Source organism: Cervus elaphus, chromosome 13 (assembly GCF_910594005.1).
Source record: "Cervus elaphus chromosome 13, mCerEla1.1, whole genome shotgun sequence".
NCBI lineage: Eukaryota > Metazoa > Chordata > Mammalia > Artiodactyla > Cervidae > Cervus > Cervus elaphus.
In genome coordinates, this window is record NC_057827.1 from 48687729 (window position 1) to 48713663 (window position 25935).

General features: G+C 36.6%; 1 protein-coding gene across 8 annotated transcripts in view; it reads right to left on the reverse strand.

Annotated features, from left to right (window-relative positions):
* Positions 1–25935, reverse strand: part of RALGAPA1 (Ral GTPase activating protein catalytic subunit alpha 1) — a 216638-nt gene that overhangs the window by 166880 nt on the left and 23823 nt on the right. For all 8 annotated transcript variants that reach the window (XM_043921232.1, XM_043921231.1, XM_043921230.1 and 5 more), the window contains exons 2-7: positions 14088–14198; positions 13491–13540; positions 10601–10658; positions 6890–6933; positions 4769–4946; positions 2813–2928 (exon numbers count right to left, since the gene is read on the reverse strand). In XM_043921232.1, coding sequence (XP_043777167.1) covers positions 2813–2928; positions 4769–4946; positions 6890–6933; positions 10601–10658; positions 13491–13540; positions 14088–14198 — 557 coding nt within the window. The remainder of the gene's footprint in view (positions 1–2812; positions 2929–4768; positions 4947–6889; positions 6934–10600; positions 10659–13490; positions 13541–14087; positions 14199–25935) is intronic.

The window sequence follows — 25935 nt, forward strand, 5'->3', positions numbered from 1 at the left end:
CACTATCAGTAAGATGCAGAGTAGGATTCAAACCCTGGCCATCCCGCTCAGGGTGCGAATTAACTTCATAATGTTTGTTTCTGAGACACAGGGAATTTTTGTGTTCAGAACAATTAAATGTGTATATGCTAAAAGTGTTTTCAATCAATCAGGATATGCACATTTCATATATAGAGACAAACAGGTTATCTTACATAATACATGCACCTAGAAAATTTAAAAGTACAAGTAGGTTTAAGTACAAATTACATCCCTCCACCTTCTAAGGGCATCCTCAGTCCACCTCCTCAATTGCTGCCTCTAGTCAGGTTGATGCCTAAATCAAACGATTTTTCATTTAAAGTACCATAGCTGCTAACTATAAATGAAAGACTAGAAAGTAAACATAACTGGCTCACATAAGGTATATACACATAAAGTTCAGTTCTGTTCAGATCAGTTGCTCAGTCGTGTCTTGACTATTTGCAATCCCGTGGACAGCAGCAGGCCAGGCCTCCCTCCCCATCGCCAACTCCCGGTACTCAAACTCGGGTCCATCGAGTCAGTGATGCCATCCAACCATCTCATCCCTCTGTCGTACCCTTCTCCTCCCACCTTCAATCTTTCCCAGCATCAGGGTCTTTTCAAATGAGTCAGCTCTTCACATCAGGTGGCCAAAGGATTGGAGTTTCAGCTTCAACAACAGTCCTTCCAATGAACACTCAGGACTGATCTCCTTTAGGATGGACTGCTTGGATCTCCTTGCTGTCTAAGGGACTCTCGAGAGTCTTCTCCAACACCACAGCTCAAAAGCATCAATTCTTCTGTGCTCAGCTTTCATTACAGTGCAACTCTCACATCCATACATGACTACTGGAAAAACCATATGCTTGACTAGACAGACCTTTGTTTACAAAGTAATGTATGTGCTTTTTAACATGCTATCTAGGTTGGTCATAACTTTCCTTCCAAGGAGTGTCTTTTAATTTCATGGCTGCAGTCACCATCTGCAATGATTTTGGAGCCCCCCCAAAATTAAGTCTCTGTTTCCACTGTTTCCCCATCTATTTGCTGAGAAGTGATGGGACTGGATGCCATGAAATTAGTTTTCTGAATGCTCAGTTTTAAGCCAGCTTTTTCACTCTCCTCTTTCACTTTCATCAAGAGGCTCTTTGGTTCTTCACTTTCTGCCATAAGGGTGGTCATGTGCATATCTGAGGTTATTGATATTTCTCCCGGCAATCTTGATTCCAGCTTGTGCTTCATCCAATCCAGCATTTCTCATGATGTACTCTGCATATAAGTTAAATGAGCAGGGGGACAATACACAGCCCTGACGTACCCCTTTCCCGATTTGGAACCACTCTGTTGTTCCATGTCCAGTTCTAACTGTTGCTTCTTGACCTGCATACAGATTTCTAAGGAGGCAGGTCGGGTAGTCTGGTATACCCATCTCTCGAATTTTCCACAGTTTGTGGTGATCCACACAGTCAAAGGCTTCGGCGTAGCCATAAAAGCCGAAGTATATGTTTTTCTGGAACTCTCTTGCTTTTTTGATGATCCATTGGATGTTGGCAATTTGATCTCTTCCTCTGCCTTTTCTAAATCCAGCTTGAACATCTGGAAGTTCTCAGTTCACATACTGTTGAAGCCTGGCTTGGAGAATTTTGAGCATTACTTTCACAGTGTGTGAGGTGAGTGCAACTGTGCAGTAGTTTGAGCATTCTTTGGCATTGCCTTTCTTAGGGATTGGAATGAAAACTGACCTTTTCCAGTCCTGTGGCCGCTGCTGAGTTCTCCAAATTTGCTGGCAATATACAGTGCAGCACTTTCACAGCATCATCTTTCAGGATTTGAAATAGCTCAACTGGAATTCCATCACCTCCACTAGCTTTGTTCACAGTGATGCTTCCTAAGGCCCACTTGACTTCACACTCCAGGATGCCTGGCTCTAGGTGAGTGATCACACCATTGTGATTATCTGGGTCATGACAATCTTTTTTGTATAGTTCTGTTGATGCTTGCCACCTCTTCTTAATATCTTCTGCTTCTGTTAAGCCCATACCATTTCTGTCCTTTATTGTGCCCATCTCTGCATGAAATGTTCCCTTGGTATCTCTAATTTTCTTGAAGAGATCTCTAGTCTTCCCCATTCTATTGCTTTCCTCTATTTCTTTGCATTGATCACTGAGGAAGGCTTTCTTATCTCTCCTTGCTATTCTTTATAACTCTGCATTTAAATGGGAATATCTTTCCTTTTCTCCTTCGCCTTCACTTCTCTTCTTTTCATAGCTGTTTGTAAGGCCTCCTCAGACAACCATTTTGCCTTTTTGCATTTCTTTTTCTTGGGGATGGTCTTGATCCCTGCCTCCTGTACAATGCCACGAACCTCTTTCCATAGTTCTTTGGGCACTCTATCAAATCTACTCCCTTGAATCTATTTGCCACTTCCACTGTATAGTCGTAAGGGATTCGATTTAGGTTATTCCTGAATGGTCTAGCGGTTTTCCCTACTTTCTTCAATTTAAGTCTGATTTTGGCAATAAGGAGTTCACGATCTGAGTCACAGTCAGTTCCTAGTCTTGTTTTTGCTGTCTGTATAAAGAGTCCACTATAAAAATTTCTCTCTCCAGCTCCCTAAGAGGTTCATAATCCCTCTAGTGATTTTATTTCAGGAAGGGCATATTAACATATATTTTCAGAAGTAAAAATTTGTTACTCCTCCTTTAGGAAAATAGGCAAGTATCTACTATGACAGAATAACTGGATGGAGTTGAAAATGAACTACCCACAGGATAGTAAGGAGGGTGATATAAAAGAAGATTACACATACCTGAATTACTATATATTTCAAAAGTGCTTCAAGAAAGTAGCTTGTAAGATCTTCTTGTCCTTTATCTCCTGATTGTGGGGGGACAAGTGGAGTGATTTCCTCTATAGTGACTTGTGCTATCCAAGACAAAAGTTTGATATAACCACAAATTTAAGAATATGATAACATGACCCAAATAAAATTTAACTACAAAACGGATAAGCAAAGAATAAGCAAAGCTTGAGAACATTCTAATGACTGAAACTTGAAATAAATCTAAGGTCATATTGACAGCCCATCACAACAACCATCAACTTTAATAATCAACTGCTTCATGAACCCCTGATCAAGGAAATGTGACACAGGGATGGACAGATATTCAGGGATTAAAAGTGAATAACGGCCTGAAAAAGAACTGCTCATGATGTTTTCAAATTCAGGTTAAGAGTGTACACTACAAAATTCCATGAATATTATAAAAACATTAATAATAATATGCTTATTCATCAATTAAAGGACAATTTGATTACCCTGGTAGCATCTTTATTCAAAGGATGAAATACTATTAATATTTCCCTTCCAGAAAGAAAGAAAAGTTAGCATTTTAGTTTCTTGTTTATAGAAGTCCACTTGTAAAAAAAGAAGAAACCTGCACATTTTTAAACTTTTCAGATATTCAAAAACATTGATTATAACAAAAGCAATTCAAGAAAATCAACCCACAACTAGCTAAATTCTCTTAAATATTTCCCAGGCAACACAATCAGTACACCTGTTTTAGCATAAGCAGGTTCTTAAACCTATTTATGAGTAAATAGCAGGCAAGAAATTAAGCCCGAAGATGTATTTTTTTTTTACAGTACTCTTTGCACAAAGTAAAACATACTTGCACTTCAGTGTACATCAAAATTACCTAAGGATACAAGCTGATACATGACAATTCAAAATTAAATGTAAAAATGGCCTATATTAAACAATAACAGGGGTCTTACAGACCGTGGTGAGAAAGCCTCTCCCACAGCTAGCTAATTCCTACAGAGAGAAAACTATTGGCCTGAAAGTTTGCCTTCCAAATACAAACTAAATATCCAGAGCCTGTATCTCTACCACTTCCTCTGTTGGGCTCTTACACTCAGGGCTACTAGTCCCCTAACCTAATAACGCCTAGGACTAGGTACCAAATAACCAGAGACAACCTCTATGCCCCAGAGCCTGCTATTAATAAAATTATCCGAACTAACCAGTCTGAGACATGCTCACCCTACTTCACACACTTCTGACTGAGCTCTTGCCCATGATACCCACCCCTGTCCTTCATGCCCCATTCCCGACTGACCCTGGTGTTTCCCTGTCTTACCACCCTCCTTGGTGTGGCACACACCCTTCTCCTGGGAACCATGAGTAACAAGCTATCTTTTAACAGCAATCATCTCCTGATCTGTTGGCCTCATTATACCTGGATGCTTTAAAATTTTTATTTATTTACCTTTTTTACTGAAGTATAATTGACATATATTATACTAGCTTCAGGTGTACAACATGATTCAACATTTGCACGCAGTATAAAATAATCACTCCAGTAAGTATTTACTGTCACCAAAACTACAAAAAATTTTTTTCTTGTGGTAAGAACTATAATATTTAGTTTCTTAGCAACTTTCAAATTCACAATAGTTGTCATCAACTACAGTTCCCCATGCTGTCCATTACATCCTGATGACTTATTTTATTTACTTTCTGACTAGAAGACTGTAACTCTAGATCCCCTTCACCAATTTTGCCCACCCTCAAACCCCTCCCCCAACTCTGCTCAAATGCCCCTGGCAACCACTAATCCTTTCTCTATGAGTTTTGTTTTATAAATCCTACATTTAAAAATATGGCGTTGGGTTAACCAGTTAAAAATGTACAGACATTTAAAAATATACATTAACTACACAAAATTTTTAAAATAATGATGGAAAAGATGAATCTTACTTTCTTGAAGGTTGAGTGGAGGATTAATCAGATTATCTAAAGTTCGAGGTCCATACTCAGACTGCGGTGCTGAAAATCCAGGGATTAAGCATGAAAACATCCAAAGCTGTTCTTTGCTACAGTTATTCTGAAGAGCTTGCAACCATAACAAGAAAAGCCGAACACCTTCCCGCCTAATCTAAAATGAAATGAAAAACAGTAGTTTTATTTAAAATGGAAATATTTTCTTCCTTCCATGCCAAAATTCTCTGGAAGATGGTTATAGACTGATGCTCTGCAAAGGAGAAGAAGAAAGGCAGGCAGGCAGGAGAGCGAGACAGAATGCTGGCCATGACAATTTACTGACCCCCTTAGCACTTATAAATCTGAATTTATGGATTCCGAACAAATAAACTTGGTCTCTAACTACTTAAAGCTATCAGGTAATTTTTATGCTATAACTTTCACTTATAAAAAGTCAAAATCATTTCCTTCTTGTTTACTTCCATTCTTTCCAACACTGCCACTCTAATCCAAGAAGAAAGGAGAGAGGGCAATGACCACTCCTTGCTATAACTATTAACTGCTAAAAGGAGGAATGGCCATGGGGATCCGGATTCACTGCTAACTCACTGCTCTTGTCCTTTAAAGGCTTATCGGCCTGAAATTATCTCATTTATTTAATTTGCTTCTAAAGGGTAAATTTGGCCTATTACTGTATTTTTAAGCAAATAGAACAATGCCCAATACACAGAAAATAAATATTTAAACTGAAGAATGCTCTTTCAGGAAGACAAAAGGAGAAAACAAAGGAAATGCCAAATCTTCAAGCGAAACACAAAGTTCTTCACTAACCTAACCTCACTGATAGCTTCGGATATTACTCTACCACAGCTTTGTAGACAACTGAGCTTCCCAGGTGGTGCTAGTGGTAAAGAATCCACTTGCCAATGCAGGAGATGGAACAGATGCAGGTTCAATCCCTGGGTTGGAAAAATCCCCTGGAGAAGGGTATGGCAACCCACTCCAGTATTCTTGTTTGGAGAATCCTGGCGGGCTACAGTCCACAGGGTAGCACAGAGTTGAACACAACTGAAGTGACTTAGCACGCATGCATGCTTTGTAAACAGCCACTGCCAAAGCTAGGCATCTGTTGCCACCCTCTCAGTTCAGTTAGAAACAGGACAAAGCTGTAGGAAGGCTTATCCCGTTGTACTGCAAACCCAAGTCTTGACACCAAAAGTACCTACAATGAGACTTTTATCTAACTTACAGCAAGATGCTTTTGGACTGAGAAGCTTTTCTAAACAGCACAATGGGATAATGAAAAAGAAGGAAAAAAAGAAACAAACAAACCATTTTTAACAGGTGTACTACTTCCCTCTGCATCTCATGATAGCTATGGTAAAATGAAGAATTATTTGTTGAATAGCTTAATAATTTGTATCTCCTGGGGACCACAGGGCAAACTGCAGTTGTCCTTCAGTATCTATGAGGTATTGCTTCCAGGACCTCCCCTACCATGGATACCAAAATCAGCATATGCTCAAGTCCGATGTATAAAATGGTACGGATGTAGAACCCATGGACATCAAGAACTGACTATGTTTCTGCCAAATGAGTCAAATGCAGTGGTAAAACTACAAGAGTTTTTCAACAGCATGGTCAACCTCACGCATGCTGACCATGCTGCTATTTTTTAAGTGATTTCACGTCAATCAAAGGAACTGAAGATTATTCAAATTTATTTAGGAAAACACTGATGCAGGCAAGTAGAACAGTTGATGATATGTTTTACTCAGTTTTTAAAAAAAAACCCCACAGAAATGGGACTTCCCTGGTGGCTCAGGGGTAAAGAAACCACCTGCCAATGCAGGACACATGGGTTCAATTCCTGTCCAGAAAGATCCCACATGCCACAGAGCAACTAAGCCTGTGCGCCACCACTACCGAGCCTGTGCTCTATAGCCTAGGAGCCACGAGAAAATCCACCGCAATGAGAAGCCCGGACACAACGAGAGAGTAGCCCTCACTTGCCACAACTAGAGAAAAGCCTGTGTAGCAATGAAGACCCAGCAGAGCTGAAGATAATTAATTCAAAAAAAATTTTTTAATATAAAAAAGAAATATAATTAATTATACCTTCAAGGAGTTTCCTGTGTGTAGTAGTTTCTTTAAAATCAATCCTGAAAAGAAAACATGATTTTAAACATTCATATCTTATTCATTTCTAAATGTCAAGAGTTATTGGTAGACTTGAAAACACTTTAAAAACAAGTCCTTGGCCACCTCCAAATTATTCTTGGTGACCTTAACATCCCTCTGGCCACAGTCTTGGGATAGAGGGCATATAAAAAGTCACCATTTTAACACATGGTTTACTGGAATTAAACATGATTTATCCTATTAAAACAAACAAACCAAAATTGCATTTAAGGGCAACAATCTATATATTTTACTTAGACTAAGAATATAAATAAAAACTTTCACCATCACTAATACAAATAAAAACCACTGTAGAAAATTATATAGTTAATCAAATAAACACCTGAAACTCAACAATCGTTTCCCCTGTACTACTTTTTCTTTTCAAAATACTCAGAACCATCTATAATAGTCCTTTTTCTTGTGATTATACAATATTTCAAACCTATAATGAAATAATGAAATAATATTCACAAACAACCAGAAGTCCACCATTCAGTTTGAACAAATCTAAACAGTCTCATGTTTCCTATAATTTCAAATTTTCATTTATTTATGTTATCTATAATGTTTTATATAAACAGAAGCCTCCTGTGAACTCATCCTGAATCATTTTCCTCCTTCCTTCCCCAGAGGAAATCTCATCCAGATTCTGTTTTTAATTATCTCCAAAAATATTTTGTGTTATCACTACTTATTTATAAATCCATAAAATATTTAGAAATTGTTTCTATGTTTAAAATTTATACCAGTAACAAAATTTCCTCTACAGCTATTTGTTCTAATCTTGCATCTTTATTTCTTTCTATTAACAAGATTACGTATTTTTATATGAAATATATATATAAAATGATTAAGACTGTGACTCTATTGCTTAAGTTTTATTTATCATACAAAAATAAGCTTTACTATTTCAACAAATTGTGTTGATTTATTTGCAATTCCCCTCCTAGTGTCTGAGCAAATTCATTTTCTTAGATCAATTCTATGTAAAGCCTAGGTCTTAATCAGCTCTCCTAAAAAATCTATACATGCTAAATGCATTGTAGTATCACCAATTGAACCCTGGAACAGAAAAAGAACTTAAGTGGAAAACTAATCAAATCTGATGAGCATTTTTAATCATGCATGGGCAGTAAATTCTGTCAGATGCTTTTTCTTCTACTAGTATGATCACAGTCAGCATTACAGGTGGTTTTGCTATTTATTCTATTAATATTAACCGTATTTTTCACACAATGCTTTTCAAATGTTAAACCAACCTTGCGTCCCTGAGATAAATCCCAATTGGTTACCATTTATACACAGTCTTTTCATCATACTACTAAATTTAGTTTGCTAATAAATTAGTAAAGATTTTTGCCTCTGTGTTTATGATGGATATTGAACACTACTGTGTTCTTCTGTGAGGTCTTTAATCTGGCTTTATTATCAAGATAATAATAGACATGTACATAGACTGGGAACAGTTCCTTTATTTTCTCAGAGTTTGTGACCAATTGATATTACATCTTTTTAAGATATTTGGAGTTAAACTTTCCTGTGTGAGAAGATTTGTAATTATTACTTTAAGTGCCCCAGAGATTAAAAAATTATAGAAATTAGATGGTATATTTGAAATGAATTAGTAGATTGTTTTTAAAGTATTCAACAACAGGGAACAACGACAGATGCAAGGAGATGCAAAATGGAATACAGCTTTTCTGGCAGCAGCTCTGAAAGTGAGTAATCTAAACAAGGGCTCCCAAGTGGCTCAGTGGTAAAGAATCTGTCACCAGTGTAGGAAATGTGCGTTCAGTCCCTAGGCTGGGAAGATCCGCTGGAGAAGGCAATGGCAACCCACTCCACTATTTCTGCCTGGAAAATCCCCTGGACAGAGAAGTCTGGCAGGCTACAGTCCATGGGGTTGCAAAGAGCTGGACACAACCGAGGGACTGAGCACATTCTTTTTTGAGTCAGTCTGAATAATTTGTATCTTTCTAGGAATTTGTTGATTTTATTAAAACTGCCTTGGGACTTCCCTGGTGATCCAGTGGCTAAGATTCCGTACTCCCAATACAGGGGGCCTGGGTTCTATCCCTCGTCAGGGAACTAGATCTCACATGCTGCAACAAAGACCCAGCACAGTCAAATAAATAAATAAATATTGTAAAGAAAAAACTGCCTAACTTGTTAGTGTAAAGTTGTTCAAGTTACTCTTTTTTTTTTTTTTTAAGGATTCTTAATGACAAAGAATGACCATTGATGTATCTTTTCCAATTGGACATTTATTGGAATACTACTGATCACGACAACTAGATAGTGCAAAGCTCTTTTACAGATTGAAGACTACATTCCTCAGGAGAAAAACTTTAGAAGTTCAGATGTCTAGAGAAGTTTCTTCACGGATAACCAAGAACATTTTAATGATTACAAAATAAAAAACAGGATTACACTATTCTACTGAGCACCTTATCATGCTTATTAGCAATTAATATGTCTTCTTTGGTGTATTATCTATGCAAATATTTTGCATATTTAAAAAACTTATCTGTCTTACTGAGATGCCAGAGTTCTTTATATACTAAGGACACATCATTTTTAGTCTTGAGCTTTATCAAGAAAGTTTATTCTCAAAAGGCTTTATTATTTAAAATTTTGTCTTTTTTAGCCTCTACATCAATATCCATCCTATATGTAGTTTCTTTTGTTTCCAGAACTGCTAATTGGGATGACTTATAGTTTCAAAGCTTCAGAGATTTTATTTGATATAACTGATTAAGAATTGTAGGGCCTAAATAAATCTATGACTCTTTTTTAAGAAAAAAAATACAATTTTTACAAATGAATATAAGGCCTATAACATTCTACCTCAACAATGTAGATATGGTGGCTGGCTGTGTATTCACCACGAGAGAAAGGTCACAAGAATCACTAGCAATCACCTTTGTTCTCATTGAGACACTGAACCAAAGCCAGAAATTGCCTACCTGCAGATTCCTTTTTCATCCAAGAGGGAAAAAAGGCTTAGAATGAGAATCAGAGAGTCCTGCGGCAATGCTATGATTGTTAAAGAACCAGACTCCAAGCCAGCCAGCATCCTGGCTTAACTCCTTGTAAGAGAAGCCTGTGACCTCCTGCCTACTTGGTCTTTCACAGTTATCCACAGCAGGGCTGCATTTTTTTCCTTTCCCCTTTTCCTTTTCAGCTTCATTTCTTGATCTGGGAAGTTCTACTTTGGCTCTTCAAGCAGTAAGCTAAACCCCAGGTTCCCTCCCCCCTTTTTTTTTTAATGGAGCAAACTGCCAACCTACACTGCTTGCTTTGAAAGCTGGAACCCATGGCTCTTATTCTACTTGGCACTTTGCATTTTCTCTTCAATTTCTGATTACAGAATATTTACTTTGATGCAGTCTACTTTTATTTTTAGGCTTTATAGTTTATCATCATTGCTAACATATTCAGAGTAAGTTAACAGGTGGGTCAAAGAAATTTAACATGCCTTCATGTATGTTTTTATCTTATATTCCCAGTAAGTTTAATTCTGTATTCGTTATTTTTACTAAAGTATAAACTATGAACTCATTTCAAGTAATAGCCAACTCATTACAGAATATGTTCAAATATTATCATTTATTTCAAATGTGAAATAGTATTTATATTACTTACCAATACTATGAAACTGCCATCGCTGATGAATTCTTTCTGGAAGAAGTTGTAAAATTTTCTAAAAATCAATATGAATAAAAAAAGAAAAGTATGAAAAGCAAGTAACAAGTTCACATCTTGAACAATGTGAAAAATTAAAGAATTACACAAAGCCTTTAAAAGTTTCTTACGCAGAAGACAGTATTACAAACACAGAATCATCTCTGAGCTATCTCATGGTAGTGGCACTACTTCAGCACTAGCATACTGATCAGTATCTGAAAACTCCAGGAAACAAGCTACACTAACCAAGTCTTGGAACAGGAAATTGATGAAATTTACCTTTTACAATGATGTAAAAATTATATTTCTCTTTAGTGAATAAATATTATATTTTTTAAGGCTTGTTTTCTATTCTTAGACTTTGTGGAAACTACTGATCTGTTTTAAATTCTTTTAGATACTAATATCTGTGATATTTTCTCAAGTAGTTTTTTTCTTTCTCCTATTTTGATAAACCTAAGAGGGGAAATATTTTGCCTTCACAAAAATCCTATCAAATACTTGTACTAAATTAATCACATGAACCCAAAGATACTTATATATTATAATGGCTATAGGTATGAGAAAAAAAAATTTTAATTCAGGAGCCCTATGGTTAAGCTAACCCATACATACTTCTACAAGTTTAGAGTATTTCTTACATATAATATCTTCAAAATTTTGTCTTTATTTTCCTTTACATATTGCACCTGTATGAATTATTCTAGTTCAATAGCTGCCTTATTATGCTGTTGAACTATGTTCTCAATACTCATCTGCTTGCTGAATGGTATTTGTTATTATTGCTGCTCTATTTTATTACTACTTAGAGTCACCATTAATTGAATGTTCGTAAGGGCCAAATAATAGACACTTTATATAAAGGATATTTCATTAATCCTCAAAACCATCCTAAAAGGAGTGATCTCATTTGCCATAACAGGTTAAGAAATGTGCTTAGGTTAGAAAGTGGAAAAACAGATTCCAGCTTCCATATTCCTATTTCCAGAATTTGTGCTTTCATATTATTCTGTTCAAAGAATGGTATGCCTGTTTTTACACTTCTCTATCTTCCTTTTGATAATCGTCTCTAGTCCTTCTCATAAAAGAGAATGAAGAAGAAATCACAAAGTTCTTCACAGACAGGTGCTATTCCCACATAAGATACAGAAAATTCTTCAGCCTTGCCCTCCTACATTTCTCCCATACTTAGCCAGCAGCTGTATAATTATATTTATTGCGGTATGGAAAGAGATAAAATTATAGAAAACTAAAAAGACAAGTCTGTGAACTACTTAAAGTACTTCTACATTATCACTATTACACTTTATCATCTTTTTATTCAGTAATATAAAGATGAAAGAAATTATGTATACTCTTAACTACACAGAAGAAAACAGGATATCAATCCTGTGTCATACTAACATTCCACAAAGATGCATTTTATTCCAGAAAAAGGAAGTCAGTTTATTTAGATAAGTTCTTGATCTTTTAAATCATTAGTCTCTAAAGGTGGAAGTCAGATATTGTTACCATCATACATACAAAAACAGCACACAGGTTAAGTACTTTTTCCAAAAGATAAAAACCCTACATTTAACACTACTTTTCCTAATGAAATTTAGTGATAGATTATAGACAAACATTTCAGTTCAAAGAGTAACAAATGACCAGCATATATTACATACAGAAAAATAAGTATTATGTCTTAATAGAAGGAATACCCTAAAAGAGCTTCTATTAACTAGTCAATGATCTCAATTTCCTAAATATAGTTTCACAAATGTCTGAAGGAATACTTTCCAGGAATTATTATCTTTTCTCTGTACATACTTTTTTATTCTTTCTCAAAATATCCATGCTTTAATATTTCCCCTATAAACTATTCATGCAAACACTTTGGGAGGTAAATATGAGCAAATTCCTCAGGGTTAATGACTAATGAAAATTAACTGCAGAACAGGTACCAAACCAGTTACTTCTTTTGGAATGCTTAAAAAAAAAACCAAAACTTTCTTTTTTTAAGCTGTGACTAACTCAGCAACTGAGAGAGATCAAATGCTTTAAATTCTTCTAAACCATACCAAAATAGTCAATATACAAGACAGTGAATTTTATCTTTAATTAGCAGTAAATAGAATAGTTCCATCTTTAGAAACTAATTTCTAAATTCTTTACACCTTTCAAAACACAAGGTCTAATCCTGGCTTGTTTCCTGATCACTAAAATTCTCAATAAAGACTGGAATACTCCTATCACTATTTGATTTGAAAGCCAGAATGAAGAGTAAGGAGTTATCTGAGAAGCATGTGTGTCCCTCGTTTTTATCACTGTGCTAAAAATAAAAGAGAAATTTTAACAGAGTATCATATGTTGTTATTTCCTTCTGCTTATTTAGCAGTAAAAACTTGTCCTGCCCCAATAAAAAGTAATGTGGTAGAACAACAATGTATAAAATGTTTAAAACTATTCTATACAAGTTTTCAATGAAAAGCAGTTAAAGCAGAAACTATGAACTCCTTAGGTATGTAACAGTTCCATGAATTTACCCTCTCAAGTAAGAATGTTTTAGAATTTCTTAAAAAAATTCTCCATTTGTGTAAGCATCCCACAAATTAAAATTTTCATTGCTTGTAAATACTGTAAATATTGTACAGTTGTGGCTTCAAATGCATAAAACCATTAATTCTATCTGTACCTAAAATGTACCTCAGAAAATAATTAAGACAGGTGTTTTTTTTAGGTTAAACAATAGAATTCAGTTTTTTAAAAGCATGGCAGATTCACAGTGCTTGTTAATATTCAATATGTTCCTTTGTATGTTCCAAAAATTAATTTTGGGAAAAAAGTTACATGGGTAGGTACGTACCTCAAAAATAAAAAGTATAGCATCCAATTCCTCCCTTTGAGACTTGTGACCTAAAACATTTTTACAGAAAAATATTTAAACATTATCATTTTGTCCTCAATGTCAACAACCACTTAAAAAGCTTAAAATATTTCAGGCACAGTTTTTTCTCAGTGATTCTTTAATAAAATATTTAAACTGTATTCAATGTATAGACAATACCATAACATCTCTACTCTTTCTAGACAATTAAATTTAGGTTCTACATATTTATGTCTAAAAAACAAATCATAATATATTGTGGCAAAGTCTTAAGTGAACTCTTAAAAATTAAATTATGAAAATGACTGCTCAAACCTGACAGATGGCCCTAGGGCAGAGTAAAGGTGAGCAAACAGGGAAATCTGGCCAGAGAAAAGGCAACTCTTCTAAGCCTTCTCAAAATAATACGGGTATTGTTACTACTGCTAAGCCACAGTGTGAGCAGGGTGTCTACAAGCCATTTGAGAGAAGTGAAATAATACTAAAATTACAATGTGCAAGAGTCTATTCTAAGTGAATGTTTATGACAATTATTTGAAACATCAGTGTAAGTCAGGATTGATTTTAACATCTTACCTTTCTGTTTAAGACTAGCTTCAATAGTAACAAAATTCTCAAAAAACACATAATATATATGTGAAAAATGTTGGTCAAAAAACTGTTTAAGATCAATGGATTCTGCATTCTCTGAAAAATAAATGAAAACAGTTTTTAGTGATTACTATTTACATCACATTCAGCAAATATTTATTGTGGCAAGTTTCCTTCAAAAATGTCAAAAAACTGCTCTTAAACTTCTATTAAAATATTTGAGAGATTTATTTATACCTTATTCTCACAACTTTAGTTTTTAAAGATTTTAGTTTTAATTTTAAAAACTGGCCAAATCAGGTTATCATAATCTTTGAAGACAACAATATCTCAGAAACACTCATCCAAAATCATTAATCAAACTAAAAAAAGAAGTTTTATTTTCAATTCACAGCTCACATTTTGTAACTTCTCCCCAAGACGGTTAAAAATCAGTACTTCTGAGAATAATAAAACATGACTAAAATACATTTATTTTAAATATCTAACAACAGGCTTTACAAATAGGCATTTAAGTATTACAAAACTCATAAAATACTGCTACAAGAACTGTCAGTGTAGTCCAAAGCACAGAAAACCAAACATTTAACTGCATCCACAGCAGCAAGTGTTGGGTACTAACACAAAATTACTTTCAAAACACAGGAAGGAGTGAAGGTGGGGAAAGAAAAGCTTTGACAGAGAACGTATTATCTGAAAAGACCTTTACGGACAGGAAGTAATTTGGATATGATGTAGTGGTTTTGAACAAAACAGACATTCTTGGCATAAACAAAAACATGAAGTGAGGAAAACAGGATAAAATGTACAAAAATCATTCATTTTGGCTAGCTTTGAGCATTTTGATAAAAATAAAATGGAAAAAGTAGCTTTGATATGTCATGAAATGTCTTAAGTGCAAACTAAGGAAATGGCAATTATCATTTAAATCAAGATATTTACACAAGTATATAGGTGCTTGGGCTTAGTTGCTCTGTCTTGTCCAGTGCTTTGCGACCTCATGGACTGCAACCCACCAGGCTTCTCTGTCCATGGGGATTCTCCAGGCAAGAATATTGGAGTGGGTTGCCAAGCCCTCCTCCAGGGGATCTTCCCAACTCAGGGATCAAACCCAGGTCTCCCACATTGCAGGCAGATTCTTTACTGTCTGAGCCACCAGGGAAGCCCAAGAATAATGGAGTGGGTAGCCTCTCTCTTCTCCAGGGGATATTCCCCACCAGGATTCAAACCAGGCTCTCCTGCATTACAGGCAGATTCTTTACTTATGCATTTTATTGTTTGTTTTCAGAGGGAGTGAGAAAGTTGGGGAGAGGGGGAGGTATTAATAACTTTTATATACTTCCAACTATTCAAATTCATTTACAAAAAGCATGTGTCTCTTCTATAATAAACAAATTTGAAAAAAGCAACTGGAAAAAAAAAATTTTTTTTTTTTTTACACCCTGGGAGTAAAATATAGGATAAACTACTACTTGTTGGTAAACTCAAGTTAAAGGTAAGAATCAATTAATTTCTTGGAATGCTTTAAGGCTGAATAGAAGATTTCAGCATAAAATGAAATATTAACAACAAATACATAGCACTTTAAACTCTCTGTGGTGTATTATCTTATCCTATGAATATTCATAGTAACTCCTGAATGATACCTCATCTATGGAGTTTTCCAAGACCATTTTTCCCTTTTGCTTCACCCTCCCAAAGGAAGGGATAGATGCCCTCTCCTCTCTATTTCCTTTTGTTTTCTACAATTCTCTCTCATGAAAGTAATTATGTCTCAAGTATTTCCTTGTCTCTTTTCCAGGACTAGTCTATAGCTTCTTTAGGACAGAAAGTATGTCTACCTTAGTACTTCCAAAACCTAAGCACAGTGCTGAACATGCAAATGTGTTTTATTATAAATAATTTTAATTTTACTGTATTCATTTTGTAGCTTGGAAATTTTTATCTTGGAAAATACTGCATAATCTACTGACAAGCAAAATAGCATTGCCTCATCTTGACTGGAATAAGAACACCCAGGTTCTATTCCTACCTGTAACAGTACCTGTGTGACTCTTCAGAGAACCAGGGGAAAGGGGGGTAACAGCTAACATAAACCATATTTCCCATATGCCAGACGCTCTTCTAAGTTCTTTATAGAAATTAATTCCTATATTCCTCAGAACAGCACTATAAAATAAGTACTATTATTATCCTGACTAAAGATGAGGAAACAGACATAGAGAGTTTAAGTAATTTAGTTAGTAAGAAAGAAAGTCATGGATTTAAACTCAACACACCTGGACTGGGCTTCCCTGGTGGCTTAGGCTAAAGAACTCACCTGCGATGTGGGCAACCTGGGTTCGACCCCTGGTTTGGGAAGATGCCCTGGAGGAGGGCATGGCAACCCACTCTAGTATCCTTGCCTGGAGAATCCCACGGGCAGAGGACCCTGGCGGGTAGTCCACGGGGTCTCAGAGAGTGAGACACGAGTGAGTGACTACGCACAGCACACACAGCCTGGGCTTTGGGCTTATTATGCTCTTAGCCTCTGTGCTACTCACCTCCAGTGTTAACACATTTATAAGGAAAATAAGAAAAGAACAAAGATAAGAGTAATAGTCACTGAATACTAGTTAAACATATTTTAAAGAATACCAAAATAAAACACATACACTAAAATAAACAGGAAAAGTACTCTATTTTCCCCATAGAGTAGTTTGAAATAACAAAGAACTATGAAATCAGAATAAATAAACTGCTATAATTATCACTCAATTTCCTGAAACTAATGTTTCTAACAAAACAAATGTCCCCAGGGAAAAAAGAAAATGAGAACAAAAACAAAGCAAAACAAACAAAAAAATCAAAACGTAACAGAAGCAAACATGAATCAACTCAAGATTTTGCAACATAACTTAGGAGCCAAGACAGCCTCTTTCTATTTCCTTCCCATACACCAGGTTAAACAAAGCCTGGAAACTATATACTTACTAATAAAAAGTACTAGATCGAAATTAAGAAATTTGTTTTTTAAATCTGTATCTATTTATAATGATTAGTTAGCAAATAAAAACTCTTATAAAACACTTTTGCTCATCAATTCACAAAATTTACATGGTGGGGGGAAAATGGGAGAAGAAACACACAAAAAAGTGGATATAAAAGGATAAGTAGATATAAAAGAATAATATAAAAGAAGGCTTCACTAATTTAAAAACAACTCTATAAAATAATAACACAAGAGAAAGGAAAATATAAAAAAGAAAAGAAAAGCAGGAAGAAAGATTATGGAAAAAACATCTACCCAATACCTTTCCCCCAGCAAATGCCCATAACCCATTATGGGTATTGTTTTTTTCTCTGTGAATGCCTCCATTAATTTCAGTCAATATGGCTCCTAATTATGTCACATGAGCTGGTATAACTGTCCCTCTGTATCAGCAGGTGATGGTTCCAGGAACCCATCAGATGCCAAAATCCAAGCACACTCAAGTAAGTCCCTTACATAAAATGACATAATATCTGCATATAACAGATATTATGCACATCCTCCCACACACTTTACATCATCTGTAGGTTACTTTTAAAATCTAACACGATATAAATGCTATATAAATGGCTGACTGGGTGCAGTGAATTCAAGTTTTTATTTCTGGAACTTTCTAGAATTTTTTCTAAATATTTTGGATCCACGGTAGGTTGAATTTGACGATGCAGACCCACCACTCCAAGATGGAGTGCCAATTATATTATTCTCTTATAGATACTGGATGCTCTGGGGGACAGGAAGCATGCCTTAACTTCTTTAACCTTTGATATTTTTTTCAAAATTTTAATCTGAGGGAGTGCTCTGCATAGTGCTAAACGGATGGCTGGAATCTAAAAGCTCAAACATTCAAAAATTTCCCCAATTTTAGAAATACTTCTATTTGATTTGTTTGTGAACTAGAGTTTCCTTAAAGGAATCAAATAAACATTTCAACCATAAATTAAGATTGAAGTTTCTGAGATTGTAAAAAACTGACTCAGGCTTAGGAATGCTTTGAAGACCTTTGGGAATACTAACTTTAAGTGGCAAAACAGTTCCAGACCTCACTGAGTTTTCACAAATAAAATTTCAGATGTCTCTTTAAGATTTTTATATGAATAATGTTAACATATCTATTTCCTGCTACATACTTTGAAGACATTTAAGCTCTGTAACATACATAATTAAAAATTACACAGTTTAGAAGCCAGTGTTCCTGAGCTTAAATTTCAAACACCTGCACTAAATACCTCCGTTATAAAAGTTATCACATAACCCAAGTTGGAACACCAAAAATTCAACAAATTTTGCAATATCATCATTCTTCCTCCTTATTTGTTAAAAAACAAAAATTACTATTTGGAACTTTTTCTCAAATGATGGCACTGTAATACACTAAACTATGAAATGTACCACAAGGAATCTGGTTCTAATAATAAAGTAACAAACAATGCAAATTATTTCCTTAAAATAACCAATAATAGTGAGGACTGATGCAACAATATGGTGAATAACACACCAAAAACCTCTCCAATTACAGAGATACAGAAATGCTGGATAAAAATAAATACAAGCTCAAAACAAGAGAGGGGAGAAGGAGTGGAAATGAAGAAAAGAGAGTAAGTAGGAAAGGAGGAAGTGGGATGTTGGCAAAGGGGTAAGAGGGGAGAGGAAGATGGTAAAAATGTGGAATGGTGAAAGGCAGGAAGGGGTTGAAGGGGAAATATGGAGGGAAGGAGACTGGAAGGAAGGATGAAGAGAAGGGAGAAAGGTAAGGGGAAAGAAACACAAAAATATAGTATTAAGATGCAAACGATATGGAGTTAAGCACAAATAAGGAGGAAAGCAGAAGAGAAAAGTAGAAGGAAAAGAAAAAAGAGGAGGAGGGAGGTAAAACTACACAAACAGGCTGGAAAACTATAAATAATACATTATGAAGTTCTAAAACGAGGCAGATATATGAGAAGTGAGAAGAAACTGAGAAAATGGAGGAAGAAAAGAAAGGACAAAAGAAAGAAACAAATATTTGGAAGAGAGTCTGGTGCTCTTATTCAAAATGTTGTAACACAGAACAACAACAAGATGAAAATATTATATAAAGATGACGAGAGAAGATGGTAGAGTAGGAGAATGTGTGCTCATTTCCTCCTGCAAGAGCACCAAAATTGCAACTAGCTGTTGAACAACCATGGACAGGACGACGCTGGAACCCACCAAAAAAGGTACCCCACGTCCAAAGACAAAGAAGAGACCTGTAGCAAGATGGTAGAGCGGCACAATCATGATAAAATGAAATCCAGTAACCGCAGGGTGGGTGACCCACAAACTGGAGAACAATACTACCAAAGAAGTTCTCCCTCTGTTGCGAAGGTTCTGAACCTCACCCCAGGCTTCGCAGCCTGGGGATCTGATACACTTGATCTTAGCCAAAAGGCCGAGAAGCGATTGGGGATCTGATAAAGTGACTGGGAATCCCCATGCAATCTGACCTTGAGGGCCAGAAGGATTTGATTACAGGACTTCCAGGGGCCTGGAGAAAAGGGAGACTCCAGTCTTGGAGAGCACAAACAAAATTTTGCACATAACAAGACCCAGAGGAAAGAAGCAGTGACCCCATAGGAGACTGAACCAAAATTACCTGCTAGTGTAGGAGGGCTGCCTGTGGAGGCATGGGTCGGCATGGGGACAGGGGCACTGGCAGGATCAGGCCGGTAAGGGCCCCCTTAGTGTAAATGCTCTTGGAGTTCACCATTAACCCTACCATAGAGCCCGTAGACCCCAAGGCTGGATCAGTTCAGTCACTCAGTCATGTCCAACTCTTTGCCACCCAATGGACTGCAGCAGAGTGCCTGAAGAACTATGGACAGATGTTCGTGACATTGTACAGGAGGCGGTGATCAAGACCATCCTCAAGAAAAAGAAATTCAAAGAGGCAAAATGGTTGTCTGAGGAGGCCTTACAAATAGCTGAGAAAAGAAGAAAAGCTAAAGGCAGAGTAGAAAAGGAAAGATATACCCATCTGAACACAAGAGTTCCAAAGAATAGCAAGGAAAGATAAGAAAGGCTTCCTCAGTGATCAATGCAAAGAAATAGAGAAAAACAACAGAATGGGAAAGACTGGAGATCTCTTCAAGAATATTAGAGATACCAAGGGAACATTTCATGCAAAGATGGGCTCAATAAAGGACAGAAATGGTATGGGCTTAACAGAAGCAGAAGATATTAAGAAGAGATGGCAAGAATACACAGAAGAACCATACAAAAAAGATCTTCATGACCCTGATAACCATGATGGTGAGATCACTCACCGAGAGCCAGACATCCTGGAATGCAAAGTCAAGTGGGCCTTAGGAAGCATCACTATGAACAAAGCTAGTGGAGGTGATGGAATTCCAGTTGAGCTATTTCAAATCCTAAAAGATGCTGCTGTGAAAGCGCTGCACTCAATATGCCAGCAAACTTGGAAAACTCAGCAGTGGCCACAGGACTGCGAAAGGTAGGTTTTCATTCTAATCCCAAAGACAAGCAATGCCAAAGAACGTTCAAACTACTGCACAATTGCACTCACCTCAAACACTAACAAAGTAATGCTCAAAATTCTCCAAGCCAGGCTTCAACAGTACATGAACGGTGAACCTCCAGATGTTCAAGCTGGATTTAGAAAAGGCAGAGGAACCAGAGATCAAATTGCCAACATCCACTGCATGATAGAAAAAGCAAGAGAGATCCAGAAAAACATCTATTTCTGCTTTTATGGCTACGCCAAAGCCTTTGACTGTGTGGATCACCACAAACTGTGGTAGAGAGACAGGAATATCAGACTACCTGACCTGCCTCCTGAGAGGCAGGTGAAGAAGCAACAGTTAGAACTGGACTTGGAACAACAGACTGATTCCAAACAGGAAAAGGAGTACGTCAGGGCTGTGTATTGTCCCCCTGCTCATTTAACTTATATGCAGAGTACATCATGAGAAATGCTGGATTGGATGAAGCACAAGCTGGAATCAAGATTGCCGGGAGAAATACCAATAACCTCAGATATGCAGATGACACCACCCTTATGGCAGAAAGTGAAGAGGAACCAAATAACCTCTTGATGAATGTGAAAGAGGAGAGTGAAAAAACTGACTTAAAATTAAAGATTCAGAAAACTAAGATCATGGCATCTGGTCCCATCATTTCAGGGCAAATAGATAGGGAAACCCCCGAAACAGTGAGAGACTATTTTTTGGGGTTCCAAAATGACTGCAGATGGTGACTGCAGCCATGAAACTAAAAGACGCTTACTCCTTGGAAGTAAAGTTATGACCAACCTAGACAACATATTAAAAAGCAGAAACATTACTAACAAAGGTCCGTCTAGTCAAGGATATGAGTTTTCCAGTAGTCATGTATGGATGTGAGAGTTGGACTATAAAGAAAGCTGAGTGCTGAAGAATTGATGCTTTTGAGCTGTGGTGTTGAAGAAGACTCGTGAGAGTCCTTTGGACAGCAAGGAGATCCTAAACCAGTCCATCCTAAAGGAAACCAGTCCTGAATATTCATTGGAAGGACTGATGTTGAAGCTGAAACTCCAATCCTTTGGCCACCTGATGCAAAGAACTGACTCATCTGAAAAGACCCTGATGCTGGGAAAGACTGAAGGCAGGAGGAGAAAGTGACGACGGAGGATAAGATGGTTGGATGGCATCACTGATTCAATGGACATGAGTTTGAGTAAACTCCAGGAGTTGCTGATGAGAGGGAGGCCTGGCGTGTTGCAGTCCATGGGGTCGCAAAGAGTCAGACACGACTAAGCGACTGAACTGAACTGAATGTATTTTGACAAAAAGCTCCACCTACCAGGAAGCCTTAATTTCAATTATGCATGAAGAGTTATAAAATATAAAAAGCAAAAACCAATAGCTATCTAAGGAAAAGCAAAGTCACTTAAAGTGTGGTAGATTTTGGAGAGGGTGGGATATATGGAGAAAGTGACATGGTAACACACATTACCAGACCAAAAACAGATAGCCAATGGGAATTTGCTGAATGACTCAGGGAACTCAAACCAGGACTCTGGAACAACCCCGAGGAGTGGGATGTGGAGGGAGGCCCAAGAGGGAGAGGACACGTGCACACCTATGGCTGATTCATGCTGATGTTTGGGAGCAACCAACACAATACTATAGAGCAATTATCCTTTGATTAAAAACAGATAAATTTTTTAAAAGTATGGTAGATTTTAACACATCTATCTCATATTTAGCAAAGGCAAGGCTAGTAACTATGTGTAAGATTTGAACAACACAATTAGCACTTTACCCTTCAAACTCTGAATTCAACACAGTATAAATCTTTTCATGTAAAACTGAACTAGTAAGGACACAAACTAAAGAGAAAAAGAACCAGGAAAAACAGCACACAGCATGCTCTCTGGGCTTTCCTGGTGGCTCAGAGGTAAAGATTCTGCCTGCAATGTAGGAGACCCGATTCAATCCCTGGGTCAGGAAGATGCCCTGGAGAAGAGAAAGGCAACCCACTCGTCTTCTTGCCTGGAGAATCACAAGGACAGAGGAGCCTGGTGGGCTACAGTTCATGGGGTTGCAGAGAGTCAGACACGACTGACTAACACGTGCTCTCTGGCCAAAATTAAACAAAATTTAGAATTAATAACTAAAGTTAACCCCCCATATAAAAGGAGGAAAGTGCTGGAGAGGACTAGAGGTAAGAGTCCCAAGTACTCATACAGGCCAGGAAGAGTACCTAATTCCCACAAGCCAGACTAGGAAAACTCACAACTGATGCAGCAATTAGCCCTGGAATGAACACTACTCCAGAGCCACCTAACATGTCATAAAAGCAAGATGCAAACAGATCAAACTGCTTTCAAGATCATCTGAACAGAGCTCAATTTTACAGGTATACAAATATCCAGGATGAAATAAATTCATCTTGTCTGGTATTTAATTGAAGGCTACCAGGCATGCAGAGAAGCAGGAAAACCTAAATCATAATGAAGAAAATAATCATCAAATCAGATTTAAACCAGATTTTAACACAGATGTTAGGCAGGCAGAGAAGGACATAGACAGCTATTCTAACCATATTCCACATATCCAGAAAGTTGGGAATGGAAGCTGTATAAAAAGAACTACTCAAATCGAGCTTCCAGGTATCAATCAAAATTACAGTGTCTAAGGTGAAATGTTAAGAGATGTGTACATACAGGTACTATAAACATTGGGCTGCCCCAGGTGGTTCAGTGGTAAAGAACTGTCACCTGCAATGCAGGAGATGCGGGTTTGATCTCTGCATTGGGAAGATTCCCCGGAGAAGGAAATAGCAACCCACTCCAGTATTCTTACCTAAGAAATCCCATGGATTCAGAAGTCTGGTGGGCTACAATCCATGGGGCCGTAAAAGAGTCAGACATGACTTGAACATGAACATGAACAACTACTATAAAAATTAAAGCAACTACTAAAATAAAAATATACGGGTAATAAGCCAAAAAAAAAAAAGAATACAAAAATCACAAAAATACTTGATTAATCCAAACAAAGGCAGAAAAAGAGAAACAATAATCAAAGAGGGTAAGTAGAAGATAAAGAGCAGATGACAGACTCTATATAAATAATCACATTAAATAAAAATGATACCCTCAAAATGTTAGAGACTGTCAGATGGATAAAAAAGCAAAATTCAACTACACTGCTCACGAGAAATATAAAGTGTGCAATTAAAATATATGCAGTTTATTATATGTTAGTTACATATAGCTAACATACATTTTAAACAGCTCAATAAAGCTGTTTAAAAATAACCTAATATATATTCAACACTATTTTCATTAGTTTCATTCCAGTATGCTTTTTGAAGTGAGAGTAGGTGAAATGGAACTTCAAAAATAAAGTTTCTGGAATCACCCTAGGAAATGCATTGATTGATCCACAGAGTATTTCCTCAACACTTAAACCCATGCTCCTCTGTGTCCACAGAAGTTTTTGTACATGTAAATACATTCTTGCACTGGTAAGCAGATTCTTTACCACTACGCCACCTGGAAGCTCCCCGTGAATGCATTCTTAAGAAAAAAAAACCCCAAATTTGGAAAACACTCGTAACACATTTATAAAGGAATTTAAAGTGAAGTAAGCCAGAAAGATAAAGAACATTACAGCATACTAACACATATATATGGAATTTAGAAAGATGGTAACGATAACCCTATATGCAAAACGGAAAAAGAGACACAGAAATACAGAACAGACTTTTGAACTCTGTGGGAGAATGTGAGGGTGGGATATTTCAAAAGAACAGCATGTATACTATTTACGGTGAAACAGATCACCAGCCCAGGTGGGATGCATGAGACAAGTGCTTGAGCCTGGTGCACTGGGAAGACCCAGAGGAATCGGGTGGAGAGGGAGGTGGGAGGGGGGATCGGGATGGGGAATACGTGTAAATCTATGGCTGATTCATGTCAATGTATGACCATAATAAATAAATAAATAAATAAATAAAATTTTAAAAAAAAAGGAATTTAAGGCAATATAAACAAAGCCAAAAAACACTTTTTTCTTGATGCTTTCAAAAATAGTCTACTGTCCAAACATTTTAACCAGAAAATCATTTTAACTAGAAAGAAATAACTCAAAAAATAATTACTAAAATTGATTTGCATTTTTATATAATTAATCAATATCAACATAAATGAAAATGGCAAACTCACTCTTGTATTTAACAATGTAGCAAGCAGGCAAGTCAATCTCTCTCTTGATAACTGTCCCGAATGTTTTAACTCATCAAAACAAAAGCTAGGAACCTATCTCCTGTATAAATACTTAAGATGTTTGTTTTTTTAATACTTATTATTCATTAGTCCTTTACCATGAAAAGCAAGCAGATACAAATCATACTAAAAACATGCTAAAATTTCAAAGCAAGCAAAATTGCTTAAGATATGTAGTTCATCTCTTTATCATACTGATGTTTCAAAATAACTGCAGAAAAGCTCCTGATAGGAAGATAAAACTGTATAGAACTGAAAGAACAAAAAGCACTGAAGGAAGCATTAATATGTGATCATGATCTGAAAGCACATTAAAAAGCAGAGACATGTCTTTGCCAACAAAGGTCCGTCTAGTCAAAGCTATGGTTTTTGCATCAGTCATGTATGGATGTGAGAGTTGGACTATAAAGAAAGCTGAGTGCTGAAGAATTGATGCTTTTGAACTGTGGTGTTGGAGAAGACTCTTGAGAGTCCCTCGGACTGCAAGGGGATCCAACCACTCCATCCTAAAGGAAATCAGTCTTGAATATTCATTGCAAGGACTGATGCTAAAGCTGAAACTCCAATACTTTGGCTACCTGATGTGAAGAACTGACTCGTTGGAAAAGACTGATGTTAGGAAAGATTGAAGGTGGGAGGAGAAAGGGATGACAGAGGATGAGATGGTTGGAAAGCATCACTGACTCAATGGACGTAAGTTTGGGTAAGCTCCAGGAGTTGGTGATGGACAGGAAAGCCTGGAGAGCTGCAGTCCATGGGTTTGCAGAGAGTCAGACATGATTGAGCGACTGAGCTGATGATCTGAAAATATTTATAAGCCCTTTAAGACTAAAATCTATAAAGTAAAATAAAATTTTTTCTCTTGCCTTCAATGATTCCACATAGGCACAGAGGAAATGAGGAGATACAGTGAAAAAGAGAACCTAATAAACAAAGATACAGTGTCTGATTTAAGAACAAAGTCAATTCTGTTTTATCAAACATACAAGCTAAGTATGGCAACATAAAGATAAGGAAAGGCAAACAAGTTGTAATCACTTACGCTTACT